Source organism: Somniosus microcephalus, chromosome 1 (assembly GCF_052327205.1).
Source record: "Somniosus microcephalus isolate GS21.2 chromosome 1, FLI_Smic_1.0, whole genome shotgun sequence".
Classification (NCBI taxonomy): Eukaryota; Metazoa; Chordata; class Chondrichthyes; order Squaliformes; family Somniosidae; genus Somniosus; species Somniosus microcephalus.
Window position 1 is genome coordinate 337,194,036 of NC_140987.1, and position 17,832 is coordinate 337,211,867.

Sequence of the window (17,832 nt, forward strand, 5' to 3'; positions counted from 1 at the left end):
CAGGTTTCTGACCTGGGGGCCTGTAACAATTACCGATAATTAGTCCCAAGTACAACATGGAAATCAGTGAAACAAAATGAAATAATTCAACTAAAGTACATGTGTGGGTCTTCAGGTCTCTTCTGAACAAAGAAGACAGATGAATAGTGTGATATTGTGGCGGTACCACCGGTTGTACCTTACATAAAGACACATAATTCCCTTTAACTTACCTTTTGGGGCCATTGCCCTTTTAACTTACCTGTTGGGGCCATTGCCCCTTTAAGACGTGCCCTAGCGTGCTGACATCACGGCACGTACGACGTGATGTGCGTGCGCCGGCACAGCCCGGCCTGGCGTCTTCGGCCTCAACGGCCAGCCGACGGGAGCGATGCGATCTTCCGCTCCTGCGGCAAGCACCGGCACAGCCTGGCCTAGCGTCTTCGGCCTCAACGGCCAGCCGGCGGGAGCGACGCGATCTTCCGCTCCCGTGGCAAGCACCGGCACAGCCCGGCCTCCCGACTTCGGCTTCAACAGCCAGCGACGCAACGACGCGCATCACGTGACGCCCTAAGTGCGGGAAACGCGAACAACGTGATGACGTCACAACACAAACGCCATGACGTCATCACGCTCCCCACAGAACTGCGAACTCAGTCCTCGTGGAGTCCCCGCTGGGACAAGACCTATACCACGGTTCTCCTACCTCAGCCATCTTACCTGCCATCTTACCTGATGTAATTAGTCTGTTCCTGTAAATAAACAACTTGTCAATAGTTTGTCGAAGTCAAACTCTCTTATTTGGTGGCGATCTACACAAACCGCGACAATATGATAGATAGTCCTCCATATCTGAAGATGGTGGGAATTCAAGTGCTCTCTTTAGTTGTCAAAGATCTTCCCCCAAGTGGTTCCAAAGGCCAGTATGAGACAGGAGTGCCTTCTGCGTCCTTCACCCGTGACCCCCTTGTTCTTGCTGGGTTACAGCTGGTTGTTGTTGGGGTAAATTTTGCTGCAGTTATTTTCCTGCTAATTGCTGATTTGTTGTCCAAACATCTTCCCCCTGAGTTGAACAGCTGTTTGCCATTGACTCAGTCAGTTACCAGTTTCTCCCAACTATCAAGGCAGATGGAACAACAAGGCAGGTTCTGCTTCAGTGTCTTCATGATGTTTCTTCTGACCTCCTGGAATCCAGTTGCTTTTCTTCAGCTCAGGAGAGAGGCCTCACTTTGATAGCCCATCCTCCCCCATTCTGATAACAGGGGACCTGTCCATCTCAGCACAGATCTGACACATGAGCCTTTCTGAAAGTGAGCACCTGTTCCTCGGGATTTTGTACAAACATTTTACCTTCCTGGGGAATTGGGATGATGATACAATTTACTCATCCTGTTTGAAATGCTGTGTGATCCCTACTCTGATTTAACCTGTGCATTACTGACACTCAGTATGAGACAGACTTCTACAGCAATCAAGTTGCCCTCAAGATGGGACAAACCAAGTGATTGTGTATCCCTGCTTTCTTGTTGTTCACAGGGATAAAGAGATTCATCAAGGACATTGAGATGATGATTGGGGAAAAGAATTGGATCTTTTGGCTGTGGTGGAGAGTGTGTTGGTTTTTTATCACACCGTGCTTGTTGGCAGTAAGGAGATTTTACATTAATGCTAAATAAATTATTGCTAACTAATAAATTAAACAAAAATAAATATTAGAAATGTCAGCACAGTTCAGTTTTAGCACTGGAGTATGTGGGAGTTTGTGGATAGTGATGCTGTCCCGAATCACCACATCTGCTGGACATGTCTCTACTTTGAGACTCTCCAGCTCAGAGTTGTTGAGCTGCAGTGTGAGTCAGAGGCTCTCTTACACATAAGGGAGAGGGAGGGATATCTAGATAGTTTTCTCCAGAATACAGTCACAGAGGAAAGCGCAAGGGCAGGAAGTGGAGAATGTGACTGTCAGTCAGCAGGGTTGGGAGAACCGAGGGGAGGCAGGGAAGGAGGTCCGACAGACAGTGATCCTAACCAACAGGTACAATGCAGTTTCCATCTGTGATGATAGGATGAAGGCTGCAAGGAGAATGGCCAGAATGCTAAACATGGCACCGTGGAGCAGCTAGCAGTCCAAGTAGGGTAGAAAAATAGAAATAGAAAGATTATAGTCATAGGGCATTTGATAATGAGGGTGATAGATAGCATTTGCTGCAGTTGCAGAGAGTCAAGGAGGGTGTGTTGCATACCTGGTTCAAGGGTGAAGGATATATTATAGAAACTGGAGAGGAACTTGGAAAGGGAGGGGGGAGGACCCAGTTGTCATGGTCCATGCTGGGACCAATGACATAGGGAAGAAAAAAGAGGTCCTGCCAAGCGAATATCAGAAGCTAGGAAATATTTTTTTTTTTAAAAACAGGACCTCACAGGGGCAAACTTGGGATAACTACCCAAGCCACGTGTTAGCTGGCATAGAGACAGAGAAATCAGGAAGGTCACTGTGTGGGAAGGAGGGGATCCATTTTATGGCACACTGGCACCAATACTGGGACAGGAGGGAGCTGTATGGCTGCGGCAGGCCCCACCTAAACCGATATGGGGCCAGAGTCCCAGCGAAAAGAAAATAGAGCTGTGGACAATACCATAAACTGGTAATATGGGGGTGGGATATGGTGAAAAAAGCATAAGCCTGAAGATACGAGAAATAACAGATGAGAGTAAAGATCAGACCAAGGTGAGGATTAAGGGTAACATGAAAGGTCAGGGAACAGATACAGTTATAGAACATAAGTATAAAATGACTGTTAAAACTAAACTGAGTGAAATGTTAATAAAAATTAGTTAAATTGACTGTACAGTGATATGCACAATATCCAAAACAAAATGGGGGAACTGAAGAGAATCATTTGCGGCGAGGAGCCAGATGTAGTCAAAAGACCTAAAACATGGCTACATAAAGAACAGGACTGGCAGTTAAATATTGAAGGATATAACGTATTTCGAAAGGATAAAGGAAGAGCGCGGAGGTGTGGGGGGATGGTAGCTGTACTAATTAGAGATAATGTAATGGCAGTAGATAAAGGGACATAACTAACATTCAGATAGAAATAGAATCCATGTGGATTAAGATAAAGGGTAGGAGATTGAACATGCTAATAGGGGTATTCACCAGACCACCTAATAGTGGAAGGGAAGTGGAGGAAGAAATATTTATGCCAATCTATGAAATGAGTAAAATACATAGAACAATAATCATGGGAGACTTCACCGATCCCCAAATAAACTGGCAAGACGTGCTAGGGAAAGGGTAAAAGAGAATGAAGTTTTTACAGTGTGTTCAGGACTCCTTTCGTACCCAGTACATAAGAAGCCCAACAAGACAGGAATCACTGCTGGATCTAGTCATAAGACAAGAACCAGAGCAGATAAGAGAATTAAGCATAGGGGATCATCTAGGCAATAGCAATCACAACATGACAAGGTTTGAGATAAAGTTTGAGAAAGACCAAAGTAAGACAAAGACCAAAGGAATAAATTGGATAAAGGTAATTTTATGGGGATGAGAATGGAACTAGGGAAGGAAAACAGGGGAAAAAGATGACAGGGAAAGAGAGAGAACAGCCATGGAAATATTTCAAACAGTTCTGGTCTCCATATTATAAAAAGGATATAGAGGCACAGGAGAAGGTGCAAAAAAGATTTATTAGAATGATACCAAAACTGAGAGGTTATAACCATCAGGAAAGATTGAACAGGCTGGGCTCTTTTCTCTAGAAAAGAGAAAGCTGAGGGGTGACCTGGTAGAGGTCTTGAAGATTATGAAATGGTTTGATAGGGTAGATGTAGAGATGATGGGCCGTATTTTACGATCGGAGGATTCCCGCATGTGGAGGCCTCTGATCTGGAAAAAATCTACGCCCTTACCTGAGGGCTCTCAAGGTGCGTATAGTTCCGATGCTGGGCCTTTCCAAGCCAAAGTGCGCAGGGCCCACATATCCCAGAGGTGCAGGCAGTTCGCAAGCGTACCTGGGATCACGTGGGCCATGGGGAGCCAATCAAAGAAGGGAATCTCCCGTCATACACTTGAAAGATAGACCTGTCAAATATATGAATGGAAATCACTCCAAAACACAGTAAAACATTAATTTTTTAAATCACATTTTTAAAATTATTTGAAATTACAATAAATTTAATATTTTAAACAAAAATGTAATTTTTTGAAAAAAATAATTAAAGTTTTTTACGGGGCTAAATATAAACATACAGAAAACTTTTTTTTATCCGGCACGGACGGGACCGACGTGGTGCCGGTTCATCAAAAATTCCGGAAAACCGAAAGCTATAGTAAAAGATACGGAGCTGAGAGCTCTGTATAAAGCAACAAACCCTGTTGCTTAGCTTCAGAATAATGGCCACAAGTTGCAAGCATCTCTGTAGCTTAGCAACAGCTGCAGCCACACCCTTGCACAGCAACAAATGGAGGAAGGCAAGTAATAAAAGTTACCTGAACCTACTCCTGAATTTTGCCAGTTAACCGAGATTTCCGGTTATTTAGGTGCCGGTAAATCGAAAGTTTCCTGTACCTTTTTTAAAGTATTTTTAAATGATAAATGAGTGAATTTTTTTAAAAACATTTTTTCCAACTCTTATCCTTGTAAAAACAGGCCTTGCATCTGCTTTTAACAGGCATAAGAATTCTAAGGGTTTTCTGTGGGTGGAGGTTCTGCAGAAAGCGGAACTATCTGCCCGCAGAGGCACTTCTCCAGGGCAGGCGTCCGATCTGTCAAGAGCATTCTTGACAGATCGAAAATGCCGGTTTTCAGCGCATGCGCTGTGCATTTCCGATGTCCATACGGGTGTGTACACAGCGCATACACACCCGTAGGGATCGGAATATCCAGCACAGTGTTTCTACTTGTGAGGGAAACCAAAACTAGGGGCCATAAATATAAGACAGTCACTAATGTTTCCTACTTTACAACAGTGACTACACTTCAAAAGTAATTTATTGGCTGTAAAGCATTTTGGGACATCCTGAGGTCATGAAAGGTGCTATATAAATGCAAGTATTTATTTTCCTTTCTAATAAATCCAATAGGAATTCAGGTGAAACCTCTTTGCCCAGAGAGCGATTATAATGTGGAAATTGCTGCCACAAGGAGCAGTTGAGGCTAATAGCATAGATGCATTTAAGGGGAAGCTAGATAAGTACATGAGTGAGAAAGGAATAGAAGGTTATGCTGTTTCGTTAATGGGTTAGATGAAGAGCAGTGGGAGGAGGCTCATGTGGAGCTTAAACACCATCATAGATCTGTTGGGCCGACTGGCCTATTTCAATGCTATACATTCTATGTAATTCTGTGTAATTTTTTAGTGATTTAAACTGAAAATAATCAAGCTAGAGATAGTCGATCTCATTCTGTTTCTGATCTTGTTCTGTGCACTCATTTTAAACAGGCAGTGTTTTTCTGGTCCTTAGCATCATTTGCCCCACCAACATATGGAGCTGTTCAGTACCCTGTCTGGGCAACAGCACTTGGCTGGTGTATGATAATCTTCTGTATGATGTGGATCCCCATTGTTGCTATTGTGAGAGTTGTCCAAGCTGAGGGCTCCACCTTGTGCCAGGTAAGGCAACACCTTGATATCTTTCAAATATTAAGGAAAAGAATTTCTGAAGGTCTTCCAATTCTCACAGATGAGCAGATGAATGCGTGGCTAAAGAGTTGGTGCAGGAGGGAGGGCTTTAGTTTCCTGGATCACTGGGCCTGCTTCTGGGGAAGGTGGGACTTGTACAAGTCGGACGGGTTGCACCTGAACCAGAACGGGACAAATATCCTTGCATGGAGGTTTGCTAGCACTGTTCGGGGGGGGATTAAACTAAAATGGCAGGGGGTTGGGAACCTGAGCAGGGAGACAGAGGAAAGGGAAACAGGGATAAAAGCAAAAGGTAGGAAGGAGAAAAACAAAAGTGGCAGTCAGAGAAATCAATGGTTTAAATCAAATGTGGCCACAGTAAATAATAATTCTAATAGGTCTAAGAGCGTTAAAAAAACAAGCCTGAAGGCTTTGTGTCTTAATGCGAGGAGCATTTGTAATAAGGTGGATGAATTGGCTGCGCAAATAGAGGTAAACGAATATGAATTGGTTGGGATTACGGAAACGTGGCTCAAGGAGGGCCAAGACTGGGAACTCAACATCCAGGGGTATTCGATATTCAGGAAAGATAGGCAAAAAGGAAAGGGAGGTGGGGTAGCATTGCTGGTTAAAGAAGGGATTAATACAATTGTAATGAAGGATATTAGCTCTGATGAGGTGGAATCTGTATGGGTAGAATTGAGAAATACTAAGGGGAAAAAAACATTAGTGGGAGTGGTATATAGACCTCCAAAGAGTAAGGCGGAGGTTGGGGATGGCATTAAAAGGGAAATTAAAGAAGCGTGCAATAAGGGCACGGCAGTCATCATGGGTGACTTTAATCTACATATAGATTGGGCCAACCAAATTAGTAACAATACTGTGGAGGAGGAATTCCTGGAGTGTTTACAGGATGGTTTCCTGGACCAATATGTCGAGGAACCAACTAGAGATCAGGCCATCTTAGACTGGGTATTATGTAACGAGAAAGGATTAATTAGCAATCTTGTTGTACGAGGCCCCTTGGGTCGGAGCGATCATAATATGATCGAATTCTTCATTAAGATGGAGAATGAAGTAGTTGACTCAGAGACTAGGGTCCTCAATTTAAATAAAGGAAACAACGATGGTCTGAGGAGCGAGTTGGGTAGGATTGATTGGGGAATGTCACTCAAAGGATGACGGTGCATAGGCAATGGCAAACATTCAAAGACCAAATGAATGAGCTACAGAATTTGTTCATCCCAGTTTGGCATAAAAGTAAAACAAAAAAGGTGACTCAACTGTGGCTAACAAGGGAAATTAGGGACAGCATAAGATCCAAGGAGAGGACATATAAATTGGCCAGAAAAAGCAATAATCCTGAGGATTGGCAGCAGTTTAGGATTCAACAAAGGAGGACAAAGGGATTAATTAAGAAAGGGAAAATAGAATATGAGAGTAAGCTATCAGGGAACATAAAAACTGACTGTAAAAGCTTTTATAGATATGTGAAGAGAAAAAGATTGATGAAGTCAAGCATAGGTCCCTTGCAGTCAGAATCAGGGGAATTTAAAATGGGAAACAAAGAAATGGCAGACCAACTAAATACATACCTTGGTTCTGTCTTTACAAAGGAGGACACAAATAACCTCCCAGAGATGTCGGGGAACATAGGTTCTGATGAAAGGGTGGAACTGAAAGAAATCAGTATTCGTAGGGAAATGGTGTTAGGAAAATTGATGGGACTGAAGGCCGATAAATCCCCAGGGCCTGATAATCTACATCCCAGGGTACCTAAGGAAGTGGCCCTAGAAATAGTAGATGCATTGCTGGTCATCTTCCAGAACTTGATAGACTCTGAACATTACCCATGGATTGGAGGGTAGCTAATGTTACCCCACTATTCAAAAAAGGTGGTAGAGAAAAAGCGGGGAATTATAGACCGGTAAGCCTGACAGTGGGGAAAATGGTAGATTCTATTATAAAAGATGTAATAGCAGAGCACTTGGAAAGCAGTGACAGGATCGGACAAAGTCAACATGGATTTACAAAAGGTAAATCGTGCTTGACTAATCTACTGGAATTTTTTGGGGATGTAACTTGTAAAATAGATGAGGGAGAACCAGTGGATGTGGTGTATTTGGACTTTCAGAAGGCTTTCGATAAGATCCCATATAAGAGATTAGTGTGCAAAATTAAGGCACATGGGATTGGGGGCAAGGTATTGACTTGGATAGAGAACTGGTTGGCGGACAGAAAGCAGAGAGTTGGAATAAACGGGTCGTTTTCCGAGTGGCAGGCAGTGACTAGTGGGGTACCGCAAGGATCGGTCCTGGGACCCCAGATGTTCACAATATATATTAATGATCTGGACAAGGGAATTGGATGTAATATCTCCAAATTTGCAGATGACACAAAGCTGCGTGGGAGGGTGAGCTGTGAGGAGGATGTTGTGAAACTCCAGTACGATTTGGACAGGTTGGGTGATTGGGCAGAAACATGGCAGGTGCACTATAATGTGGGTAAATGTGAGGTTATCCACTTTGGTCACAAAAACAGGAAGGCAGATTATTATTTGAATGGCAATAGATTGGGAGAAGGGGAAGTGCAAAGAGACCTGGGTATTCTTGTGCACCAGTCGCTGAAGGTAAGCATGCAGGTGCAGCAGGCGGTTAAGAAGACAAATGGTATGTTGGCCTTCGTAGCAAGAGGGTTCGAGTACAGGAACAAGGATGTCTTGCTACAGTTGTACAGGGCCTTGGTGAGACCACACCTTGAGTATTGTGTACAGTTTTGGTCGCCTTACCTGAGGAAGGACGCTCTTGCCATGGAAGGAGTGCAGCGAAGATTTACCAGGCTGATACCTGGGATGGCAGGAATGACGTATGAGGAGAGATTGTGTCGATTGGGCTTATACTCACTGGAGTTTAGAAGATTGAGAGGGGATCTCATCAAAACCTATAAAATTCTGTCAGGCCTGGACAGACTAGATGCAGGAAGGATGTTTCTGATGGCCGGGGAGTCCAGAACCAGGGGTCATAGTCTAAGGATAAGGGGTAAGCCATTTAGGACTGAAATGAGGAGGAATTTCTTCACCCAGAGAGTGGTGAACCTGTGGAATTCTCTGCCACAGAGGGCGGTGGAGGCCAGGTCATTAAATATATTCAAGAAAGATTTGGATATATTTCTTAAAGTTAAAGGGATGAAGGGATATGGGGAGAAGGCAAGGACAGGGTACTGAATTTGGATGATCAGCCATGATCTCATTGAATGGCGGAGCAGGCTCGAAGGGCCGAATGGCCTACTCCTGCTGCTATCTTCTATGTTTCTATGTTTCACCGTACATTCAGTGGAAGATCATCAGTACATTGGAGAAATGGTGTAAATGACCATTTTAGGCTTTATGCTGTTTTTCTGCCAATCATTTAATGCCGGTGTTAATTTATTTTGAATTGATTCATGCCATTATTTAAATAATGCCAATCAGAAAACTAGTCTGCAGTGTCAGCAGCAAGCTCTGCCAGTTCAGGTATATCCCAGCCACGGACAGATGCCCCCATCGAACCCATCCTAATAATAACATTATGTACAATCTAGGAAGAGCTTTTCCCAATACTTTCCCGCTCTCTCTCACACACACAACACACCTTGCATCCATCAGAAGGAGTGATATTTCATCCCATTGGTCCCAGAGATGAAAGGACAGGGGCACTCAGACCATAGGAGACACTTGCATAAAGGAAATAGGTAAAGTTACTGAGCTGTATTGGCTTTCCTGAGTTGTGTGGGCCTGATGTCAGACACATTCCCTGATGTTTACTGGGTGGGTTAGAATGGGATTGGCATAATATTGCAAAGAATTTCATTAATTTCTGCATATGAAAGGATGAAGACAAGTAGAGTGTCACAACTAGAGACACGCACAAACAAATAACGACTGCTCGAAGGGTGAAGTGATAAAATATTAATTGCTGAAGAGTTTGATATTGTAACACTAATAATCGAAACATTAACACTTGTTTTAATTATACAATTTGGCCAGAAATATTTCCACTTCACAAAGTGAGCTCAGTGAGTCCACCATTGAACCTTTCTATGAGGTTTCATATGGGGCTAGAAATTGAGTAGCGCCCCATTTGGGGTGCTAACTTCGCAAGGGCTACTGTTAGCGCCCCGGAAAAATTAGCGCCCCCGCAGCGGAAATTGAGTGGTTGCGCCCAAGAGGGAAGTGGGGCACAACTGGAAGCACCCCGCATCCCTCTTGGGGTGCTGCGATATTGCAGGCCTTCCTCCCCTTCTTAAAGTGGAGGGAACTTGCGCAGCGCGACCCGGGACCCAGTTGGGCCCCGGCGATCGGAAGTGCCAGCAAAAGAGTCCGGCACTCAAGAGAAGGGCACTCTGTGGAGGGGGCCGTTCAGGAGGCCGGGGACGGGAGCGCAGGCAGGTGCTGGCAGTTGACCAGCAACAAAAATGGCCACCCCGCACCTGGCCTTTAAATAGCACCTCCCTGGCTGCAGGTAGGCCCCCCTGACCCCGTCAGACATAGTGTCCGGCGGTAAGTCAGGGGGCGCTCCCGAAGAACGCGGCCGGGGCACGAGTGGGGCATTGCGCACAGCGATGATGTCGCCGGCAGCGCAGTGCCGCAGTGTGCTACCGGTTAGCACCGCCACTAACCTCCCGCTGAATTTTGTGGGAGCCGTGGGTGGCACCGCGCCCAGGCACTAGTTGCTTTGTGCCCCGTTAGCGTCCTCAGGGCGTTAATCAGAGGTGCAAAGCAACCCAACTTTTCCCCCATGCATACCTTCTAAATGAGAAAAGGATGGGAAAGACCATCTGGTCCATCAAACTCATCCCATCAGGCAAGCAGCAACCCTATAGACCATTGACCCAGCACAGCCCCCTCTCCACCCTGAGTCACACAATCTCCTGCCCCCTCCCCAACCTGAATCACACAATCTCCTGCCCTGCTCCCCAGCCTGAGTCACACAATCTCCTGCCCCCCTCCCCATCCTGAGTCACACAATTTCCTGCCCCCTCCCCTCCCCGAGTCACACAATCTCCTGGGGAAGCAAAAAACAGCGAAAAGGAAACTTGAGGCAAATTGGAAAATTCTGTGTAATTCCTCTCTGACCCCATTCGACAATTATCAAAGCTACAGAAACTATGATATCTCATCAATCCTACTATTGTCAGCTGTCACTCAACATACCCTCTTGAACTGGAAATGTCCTCTCTCAGGAACTTCTGACGAACTGCAGGGAATCCACACTCTCTGCACATGTCAGTGATCTGTTCCAGAGGGTGCCGACTCTTTGTGAAAAGAAATACTTTCTAACATCCAACTATTTCCTAAAGTAATTCTGGGATTCTCCATTAAGTTCAGACTCTCCAGGTGATCATAAATCACATCCCTTCTAACACCTTCTGGTATATTCCTTGCAATTGTCATTAAAATAATGGTCTATAATTCCCCGGGTGAGATTTCTTTATCTTTACAGTAGAGGACACCAAGAATATCCCAACACTGGACAAGCAGGGGGGCTATAGGGGGGGAGGAGATAAACACGATCAAAATCACTAAGGAAGTGGTACTCGGTAAAATAATGGGACTCAAGGCAGATAAATCGCCTGGACCTGATGGCTTACATCCTAGGGTCTTGAGGGAAGTGGCGGTAGGGATTGTGGCTGCATTGGTAATAATCTTCCAAAACTCCCTGGACTCAGCAAAGGTCCCGGCAGACTGGAAAACTGCTAATGTAACACCCTTATTTAAAAAGGGCAGTAGACAGAAGGCTGGAAACTATAGACCGGTTAGCCTAACATCTGTGGTAGGTAAAATTTTGGAGTCCATTATTAAGGAGACAGTAACAGGACATTTGGATAATCATAATTTAATAAGACAAAGTCAGCATGGTTTCATGAAGGGGAAGTCATGTTTGACAAATTTGCTGGAGTTCTTTGAGGAAGTAACATATAGGGTGGATAAAGGGGAACCAGTGGACGTAGTGTATTTAGACTTCCAAAAGGCATTTGACAAGGTGCCACACGAAAGATTATTGCTTAAGATAAAAAATCATGGGATTGGGGGTAATATTCTGGCATGGATAGAGGATTGGCTATCTAACAGAAGGCAGAGAGTTGGGATAAATGGTTCATTCTCAGACTGGCAATCAGTAACCAGTGGTGTTCTGCAGGGGTCAGTGCTGGGTCCCCAACTCTTTACAATCTATATTAACGACTTGGAGGAGGGGACCGAGTGTAACATATCAAAGTTTGCAGATGATACAAAGATGGGAGGGAAAGTAGTGAGTGAGGAGGACATAAAAAACCTGCAAGGGGACATAGACAGGCTAAGTAAGTGGGCAGAGATTTGGCAGATGGAATACAATACTGGAAAGTGTGAGGTTATGCACTTTGACAGGAAAAATCGTAGAGCAAGTTATTATCTTAATGGCAAGAAACTGGAAAGTACTGAAGTACAAAGGGATCTGGGGATCCTGGTGCACGAAACTCAAAAGGTTAGTATGCAGGTGCAGCAAGTGATTAAGAAGGCCAATGGAATGTTGGCTTTCATTGCTAGGGAGATAGAATATAAAAATAGGGAGGTATTGCTTCAGTTGTACAAGGTATTGGTGAGACCGCACCTGGAATACTGCATACAGTTTTGGTGTCCATACTTAAGAAAAGACATACTTGCTCTCGAGTCAGTACAAAGAAGGTTCACTCGGTTAATCCCGGGGATGAGGGGATGGACATATGAGGAGAGGTTGAGTAGATTGGGACTCTACTCATTGGAGTTCAGAAGAATGAGAGGCGATCTTATTGAAACATTTAAGATTGTGAAGGGGTTGGATCGGGTGGATGCGGGGAGGATGTTCCCGATGATGGGTGAAACTAGAACTAGGGGGCATAGTCTTAGAATAAGGGGCTGCTCTTTCAAAACTGAGATGAGGAGGAACTACTTCACTCAGAGGGTGGTAGGTCCATGGAATATGCTGCCCCAAAAAGCTGTCGAAGCTACATCATTACATAAATTTAAAACAGAAATAGACAGTTTCCTAGAAGAAAAGGGAATTAAGGGTTACGGGGAGCGGGCAGGAATTTGGACATGAGTCCAGGTTCGGATCGGTCACGGCCCTGTGGGTAGCGGAGCGGGCCCAGGGGCCATGTAGCCTGATCCTGCTCCTGTTTCATGTGTCTAATTCTGTTAGATTCAGGAGATAGTCCTGTCATAGTGGATTGGCGGTTAGGATCAGATCAGCCATGATCTTATTGAATGGCGGCGCAGGCTCGAGGGGCCGATTGGCCTACTCCTGCTCCTATTACTTATGTTCTTATTGTTATGTTCATTAATAACTAGACATTCTTATTATGAACACAGCTAGCTTCTAGCTAGTTATTTATTCAGTACACGTTCTCTAGGTACAGTATCTGTAGAGGCTTCCATGTGTGCTCCTGTGTGCAGGCTGCCATCTTGACTGTTGCCTTCTGGGTAGCCTAGTGCCTCATGGGTAATGTAGTCTTAAACATACAGCTATATACAGCTCTATACAGCTCCACCTAGTGTCCACTATAGAATGACATGCTATTGATCACCACATTCCCCTTTCTTTGAGGTTTAACAAAATCAATATCAATCAACTTTCAAGAAAACAATAAAGATAATATCAGTAACACTTTTGTTAGTGCTCTATAAACATAAACATTTTCAAAACAGTCAACACATTTTCAAAGCTTTACATTGTACTCAAAGATTAAGTCTATCAGGCTCTTTTACTTCACGTGTGGATCTTTTCAACACGGGTAAGTCTGATGTGTCTTCATGAGATTGTTCTGACGGTGAATGACAAGATGCAGTTGCGGCATTGTCATCAATCTGGTCTTGAATAGTCTCTTGTGTTTTTAGGAGGGAACGGCGGTTCCTCCTGAGAATCTGTCCTTCCTCAGTTCTAACAGTGTATGACCTTGGTCCTACTTCCTCAAGAACTGTAGCTTTCCTGTTCCATGCATCTGGATCCTCAATCCTGACAACATCATCCTTTGTCAATGGTTTTAGAGTTTTGGATGACTTGTCATAGTATGATTTCTGTTTCAGCTTTAACAGTTGAATTCTCTGTCTCAGTTCCTCACTTTGCTGTTCTTTTGCACAGCAGGGTAGCGTGGTGCGCAACTTGCGACCCATTAGTAGTTCAGCAGGTGAATAACCACAGTCTAAAGGTGAGGTTCGGTAGCTCAGCAGGGCGAGATAAGGATCAGACTTGCTTTCTGTCGCCTTCTTCAGTAGCTGCTTGAGAACTTGAACACGTTTCTCTGGCTTACCATTTGACTGAGCATACAAAGGACTGGATGTGATGTGCTGAAAGTCATAATGTGCTACAAACTGTTGCCACTCCTTACAGTTGAAGCACGGACCATTGTCGCTAACGGCAATCCTGGGAATTCCATGTCTGGTGAAGATGGATTTCACATGCAATATGACACTGCTTGCTGTGGTGCTTGAGAGCAGCGCCATCTCAGGATAGTTAGAATAGTAGTCAATCACTATTAGATAGTCTTTACCATTTAAATGAAAAAGGTCCATACCAACCTTTTGCCATGCTGCTGTTGCTATGTCAGCTACTATCATTGGTTCCTTTGCTTGTTTGCTTTGGTGTTTCTGACATGTCTCACATTTGCCTATCATGTTCTCAATGTCCTTATTTATGCCAGGCCAATGAACAGTGCCTCTTGCTCTATGAAAGATTTCAGATGCAGATATTATCCCGAAAGGCATTCTGAGGAAACAATACCTGCCAAATGGTGTGTTAAAGGTACAGTATTTGGTGCTCTCTTCATCCAGTTTTAGTTGCCAAAATCCTTGTGAGGCAGCGAGCTTTGTAAAGTATCTGGCACCTGACATTTCACTGGTGATTTCTTCTCGCTTGGGAATCTGGTAGTGTTCACGTTTTATGTTTGCATTTACGTCCTTTGGATCCATGCATATTCTTAGATCATTGTTCTTTTTCTTTACACATACCATGGAGTTAACCCAGTATGTTGGCTCTTCGACTTTCCTGATGACTCCTAGTGTGGTCATTCTGTCCAGTTCATTCTTGAGCCGGTCACGCAGGGGTGCTGGAACTCTTTGTGGAGCATGTACCACTGGCTGAGCATCTTGCTTTAGCTGGATCTTGTAAGTGAATGGTAGAACTCCAAATCCTTTGAACACATCCTGGAAATTATTCACTACAGAATCCACCGAGACATCTGGTCTGCTTATGGCACAGTTTATATGGTAGATTCTTTTGACCAGTTCTAAGTCCTCACAAGCTTTGTCACCCAGTAGTGAATCAAGCCTTTCAGCCACAACAGAAAACATGAGATGATGCACTTTGTCTTTGACTGTCACTTTAAGTCTGCATACACCTAAGCTATCTATTTTCTGTCCATTATAGTCCTTCAGTAGTACTGACTTTTTCTTTATTTTGGGCTTTTCTTTCATATTGTTAATGTCACTCACACTGATTAAGTTTACTTTTGCCCATGTGTCCAGTTTCAATGTAACTAATGCTCCATTTATCTGCAGTGGGATCATCCATTTGTCCTCTTTTACTGCATTAACTTTATGTTCAGCATTGTCTATTTCTGAGGGCTGCACATTTTCTGTATCTTTTTTGATATCGTCACATGACACCATTCCTACAAAAAATCTCTCACTTACATCAGTGTCCTCAATCACATTAACTCGTTGCCCTTTCTTAGTTTGTACTTTTGAAAAGCATTGTTTGGCAAAGTGATTCTTTCCATTACACTTTGTGCACATTTTTCCAAACGCTGGGCATTGTCTTAACTGGTGTTTGTAACCACAGCGTTTACAATTAAAAATTTCATCCTCCGATTGCTTTTCATTTCTGTTCTGCCCATGTTTCTTCCCCTTGTAGGTCACAGCACCGACAGCAGCATTATCACTCATTACATTCGCATCATTATTGATTTCACTGAAAGTCTTCGCGTGATTTCGAGCTAGCTTGCTGGCTTTGCATATTTTCACAGCATTTTCCAATGTTAGTTCGGTTTCTCTCAACAGACGTTCCCTGACTTTTTTATCATGAATACCAAACACAATCTGGTCACGAATCATGGATGCTTTGAGCTCAGAGAAATTACATGTCTCTGCTTTCAGTTTCAGATCAGTTATAAAGCTAACAAAAGTCTCATTTTGTTGCTGTGTCTGAGAACGGAAGATGTATCTTTCATATGTCTCATTCTTTTTGGGAGAGCAATGTGCATCAAATTTTTTTAGCACATCTTCTAATTTTTCTCTGTTCTCCGCTGAATTAAACACAAATGTATTAAATACCTCTATCGCCTGTGGGCCTGCAACCGTAAGCAGCAACGCTATCTTCCTTGCATCTGGCTTCGTACCGAATCCGATGGCTGCAATGTAGAGTTTGAATTGTTGTTTAAAAATCCGTCAATTGTAGTCGACATTTCCCTCGAGATTCAAACCTCCTGGTGGCTTCAAATTCTCCATGTCGCTTTTCACAATTTTCAGCAGATCTTCACCACCCTGGTACCATGTTATGTTCATTAATAACTAGAAATTCTTATTATGAACACAGCTAGCTTCTAGCTAGTTATTTATTCAGTACACATTCTCTAGGTACAGTATCTGTAGAGGCTTCCATGTGTGCTCCTGTGTGCAGGCTGCCATCTTGACTGTTGCCTTCTGGGTAGCCTAGTGCCTCATGGGTAATGTAGTCTTAAACATACAGCTATATACAGCTCTACACAGCTCCACCTAGTGTCCACTATAGAATGACATGCTATTGATCACTACACTTATGTTCTTATGTTCTTTAATATTGGGACAACCTGAACCTTGCTCCACAACTTGACTTCCTTGTTGGAACAAACTGCAGGATAATCTGATTAGGATCAGGGATTTTTCTAGTTGGATGTTAATGGTGCATAAAAATCAAACAGAAATAATTAAACATTTAACTTTTCTTTTCACAGAAAATTTCTGCCGCTTGCACATCAGCTCCTGATTGGGGTCCATACTTGGAACAACACAGAGGGGAAAGATACAGAAACAGGCCGGATTCTACAGAAGTCCCGAACCGTGTCCAACTTCTTGCTAAGCCTGAGATGTGAAATTTTAAGGGAAAATTTCTGTTTAATTTGTAAACAATGACCCTGACACTCCACCGCCATTCTGGTGTCCTCCCACCGTCCTTCAGTGGGAGCCAGCAACTCGGCCGGGACAGTGCATCTCTCTTAATCTCTGTGCTCTATTTCTGGGTGTTTTCTGTTTAAATCAGCATGGGATCGATCCAGCTGTCTGTTTTTGCCTCTTAATTCTTCTAGTCTTGCACTGCACTCTCTTACTAAGTTTGACTTGGGTTCCTCACTGTCCTGCTTGTTGTCGGGAAGTTCCTACATGTAATACTTCCAATTTCTTTTGTGTGCACTGTGATCTAACCTCCTGTGTAGCTAGAGCCTTCTGGCTCAGCTGTTGTATGAATTCCACTTCTTTCCGAGTTAGCGGTTGCGAGCTCTCTTTACACAGAATTACATCGAATTACACAAAATGTACAGCACAGAATCAGGCCATTCAGCATTTATCCTTCACTCCAGCCTTCTCCCGTCTTTTCTTATCTAACTCTATCAGCATAACCCTCTATTCCCTTCTCCCTCATATGCTTATCCAGTCTCCCCTAAACTGCATCTAAACTATTCTCCTCAACCACTCCCTGTGGTAGCGAGCTTCACATTCTCACCACTCTCTGTAAAGTAGTTTCTTCTGAATTCCCTGTTTGATTTCTTGGTGACCATTTTATATTGAGTTTTGCTCTTTCCCACAAGTGGAACGCTCTCTCTGTTTCTACTCTATCAAAACCTAAGACCTCTATTAGGTCAACCCTCGGCCTTCTCTTTTCAAGAGAAAATAGACCCAGCCTGTTCTTCCATTCCTGATTTATATAACCTCGCAGTTCTGGTATAATGCTTGTAAATCTTATTGGGCTGAGGGGCTGTGTGGGGCTGAGGGGCTGTGTGGGGCTGAGGGGCTGTGTGGGGCTGAGGGGCTGTGTGGGGCTGAGGGACTGTGTGGGGCTGAGGGACTGTTGGGCTGAGGGGCTGTGTGGGGCTGAGGGGCTGTGTGGGGCTGAGGGGCTGTGTGGGGCTGAGGGGCTGTGTGGGGCTGAGGGGCTGTGTTGAAGGACTGTTGGGCTCAGGGGCTGTGTTGGGCTGAGGGGC

General features: G+C 44.1%; 1 protein-coding gene and 1 pseudogene across 1 annotated transcript in view; one reads left to right on the top strand and one right to left on the bottom strand.

Moving 5' to 3' along the window:
- The window catches only part of LOC147124923 (sodium- and chloride-dependent neutral and basic amino acid transporter B(0+)-like), a 328,414-nt gene extending 310,799 nt beyond the window's left edge, over positions 1–17,615 (top strand). The window contains exons 12-14 of the mRNA XM_085994777.1: positions 1,516–1,625; positions 5,431–5,601; positions 16,591–17,615. Coding sequence (XP_085850903.1) covers positions 1,516–1,625; positions 5,431–5,601; positions 16,591–16,728 — 419 coding nt within the window. The 3' untranslated portion in view covers positions 16,729–17,615. The remainder of the gene's footprint in view (positions 1–1,515; positions 1,626–5,430; positions 5,602–16,590) is intronic.
- LOC147124922 (sodium- and chloride-dependent neutral and basic amino acid transporter B(0+)-like) overlaps positions 1–17,832 on the bottom strand; it is a 643,543-nt pseudogene that overhangs the window by 525,778 nt on the left and 99,933 nt on the right.